Below are 2041 nucleotides of genomic sequence, written 5' to 3'. Positions count from 1 at the left end.
AAGCAAGGAGGGGCGAAATAATAATAACACACGAAAAAGAAAAAAAAGAGGGAGGCCACAAAAAAGGCTTGCGGTGGAATATCAAAAAGGAAAAAAAGGGAAACAGAGGAAGAGCGAAAGAAAGAAGGAAGGAAAAAACGCGCCAAACAAGAGTTGTGCTGCCGCGTCAGACCCCCCTCTCAAACACGGCGCGTGGCGGCACAAACCGGGCACACGCCGCACGTCATTGCACACTCCGCACAGACGGAGGTGTGGCCGCAGGTGAAGATGCTTCTTCCTTGCAGCTTGGCGGCCGCCGCACAGCGGCTGCAGAGCCCCTTCGTCATTCGACCCTTCAGGACCAGCTGCATGCGCTTCCCCACATCAGCCAGGAGCTCGCAGAGCACGAACACCTCACTGTCACTCATTAGCGCGACGTCCGCCGGGTCCGGTGTGTAGCGCTGCGTAAAGAGAATCTTCTTCAGCTGCAGCCTCTCCTCCAGAATGCCGCGCATGTGTGCCTCATTGAGGCGTTGCTGCTCGCGCAGGCGCCGCTGGAACGCCTCGTCCTCGCGTCGCGGCGGTGGTCGCTTGTGCATCACGTAATCCTCTTCGTTATCCACATCGGTTCCCTCCCGCCCCTCCCTCTGGCGTCTGGGCAGCGACGCCGATCCAGCCATTTTGCGGTCCATGTCTCTCTTCAGACGCTCCCACTCACGACGCATCTCCTGCAGGGTTTGCTGCATCTCAAACTCGTTAAGAATATCGTTTACAGGCGAGGAGGTCGACGCGAAGGAAGGCTCCTCCTCTTCAACGGCGCTGGAGTCGTGGTTGTCAGGATCGAACGCGTACGCATTGTTCCCATTGAGGTCGGGGGTAAAGTAGCTGTACGTTTTACTGCCCCCGCGACTGGTGGGTCTCCGCTTGGCGCCTCCACCGCCGCCCCTCTCATCCACGTTGCGTTTGCCGCCCTCCTCTCGTTGACGGCCGTCGACGCCACCACCAACGTCCGCCGCAAATGCGGAGGGCGATGGCGTGGGCCGCGGCCGCGTCGACTGCTGTTGCCGCTGGGACTGCGCCGGCTGCGGCGGCGGGGGAGGAGGCGCGGCACCGCTATTCATGGAGTAGCCACTAACAGGCACGCGCTCGCCGTGGGCGCGGCGCCAGCGTTCGTCCGCTTTTTCATACATTTGTGAGGTGCCGAAGCGGTAGGTGCCTCCGCCCCCCTTCGCGTTGGCGTCGTTGCTCCTTTCGCCGGCATTGCTGCCGGCCTGTGTGGGGAACTTGGGCCTGCCGTAGTGCCGGTCGTAGGCGAAGCCGCCGGGGGGGGAGCCGAAGAGCTCCTCCTCCGTAAAGATGTGCGGGGCCTCCTCGGTGGAGTGCGTGCGCCGCGCGTACTGATACCCGGACCCCGCGTTGGTGTAGTACTTGCTGAAGCTAAAGAAGGTCGCCGGCGGTCGGCTGCCCGGCCTTCCGCCACCGACGCCGGTGGCAGTCCGCACATTTGCCGAGTCGTGCCCACCGTTGCGGCGGAAGTGCACGCAGAGGGCCTCGTAGGCCTCGTTGACCTTCTTGAACTGCTCGGTGCCGCCGGGGTTGCGGTCGGGGTGCAGCGCCAGGGCCTTCTGGCGGTACGCCTTCTTCAGCGCCGCCTCGTCGCAGCCGCGCGGGATGCCCAGCACCCGAAAGTGTTGGTCCATCGCCGGCACCCCGCACGCACGTCAGGGGGGGCGGGGGCCGGGGAAGGCACACGCAAGTACGCGGGGAAGCGGGGAGGCGACGGCGCGGGCGGCTGCGTGAGGCCTTGAATGTTGCTATACAAATAGATTTTTGCGTGTGTGTGTGCGGAGGAAGAGAGCGGGAGGAAGCGGGAGGATGTGGGGTGGGTGGGGGGGGGGGGGGAGGTGGCGAGTGTGTCGCTGCTCGGGCGAGTGTCACTTGCCGCCGCTCCCGCCGCGAAGGCCGCGGCGGCGGGAGCCCCGGGGGCCCCACGCGGCCGCAGGGCAGGAGGCGAGGCAGAGAGGGAGGCAAAAAACGAAGGAGGAAATGCAGACGACGGGCG

The 2041-nt window shown here is 64.5% G+C and overlaps 1 protein-coding gene across 1 annotated transcript, besides 1 other annotated feature; it reads right to left on the bottom strand.

The window, feature by feature from the left end:
- Positions 1 to 179: 179 nt before the first annotated feature.
- On the bottom strand, positions 180 to 1679 carry Tco025E_07639 (putative chaperone DNAJ protein; the record flags this gene model as incomplete). The annotated part of the gene is made up of 1 exon (XM_029374501.1): positions 180 to 1679. One exon carries the CDS (start codon positions 1677 to 1679, stop codon positions 180 to 182), a length of 1500 nt encoding a protein of 499 aa, XP_029225410.1.
- Positions 1680 to 1858: 179 nt separating this feature from the next.
- Positions 1859 to 1887: a microsatellite.
- Between the last annotated feature and the right edge of the window lie 154 nt (positions 1888 to 2041).

The sequence above is a fragment of the Trypanosoma conorhini genome, assembly GCF_003719485.1.
Source record: "Trypanosoma conorhini strain 025E chromosome Unknown Tco_14.4_contig_00607, whole genome shotgun sequence".
In the NCBI taxonomy this organism is placed as follows: domain Eukaryota; phylum Euglenozoa; class Kinetoplastea; order Trypanosomatida; family Trypanosomatidae; genus Trypanosoma; species Trypanosoma conorhini.
Note: the sequence above shows the minus strand (reverse complement) of the source record. Positions and strands in the feature narration are given on the sequence as shown.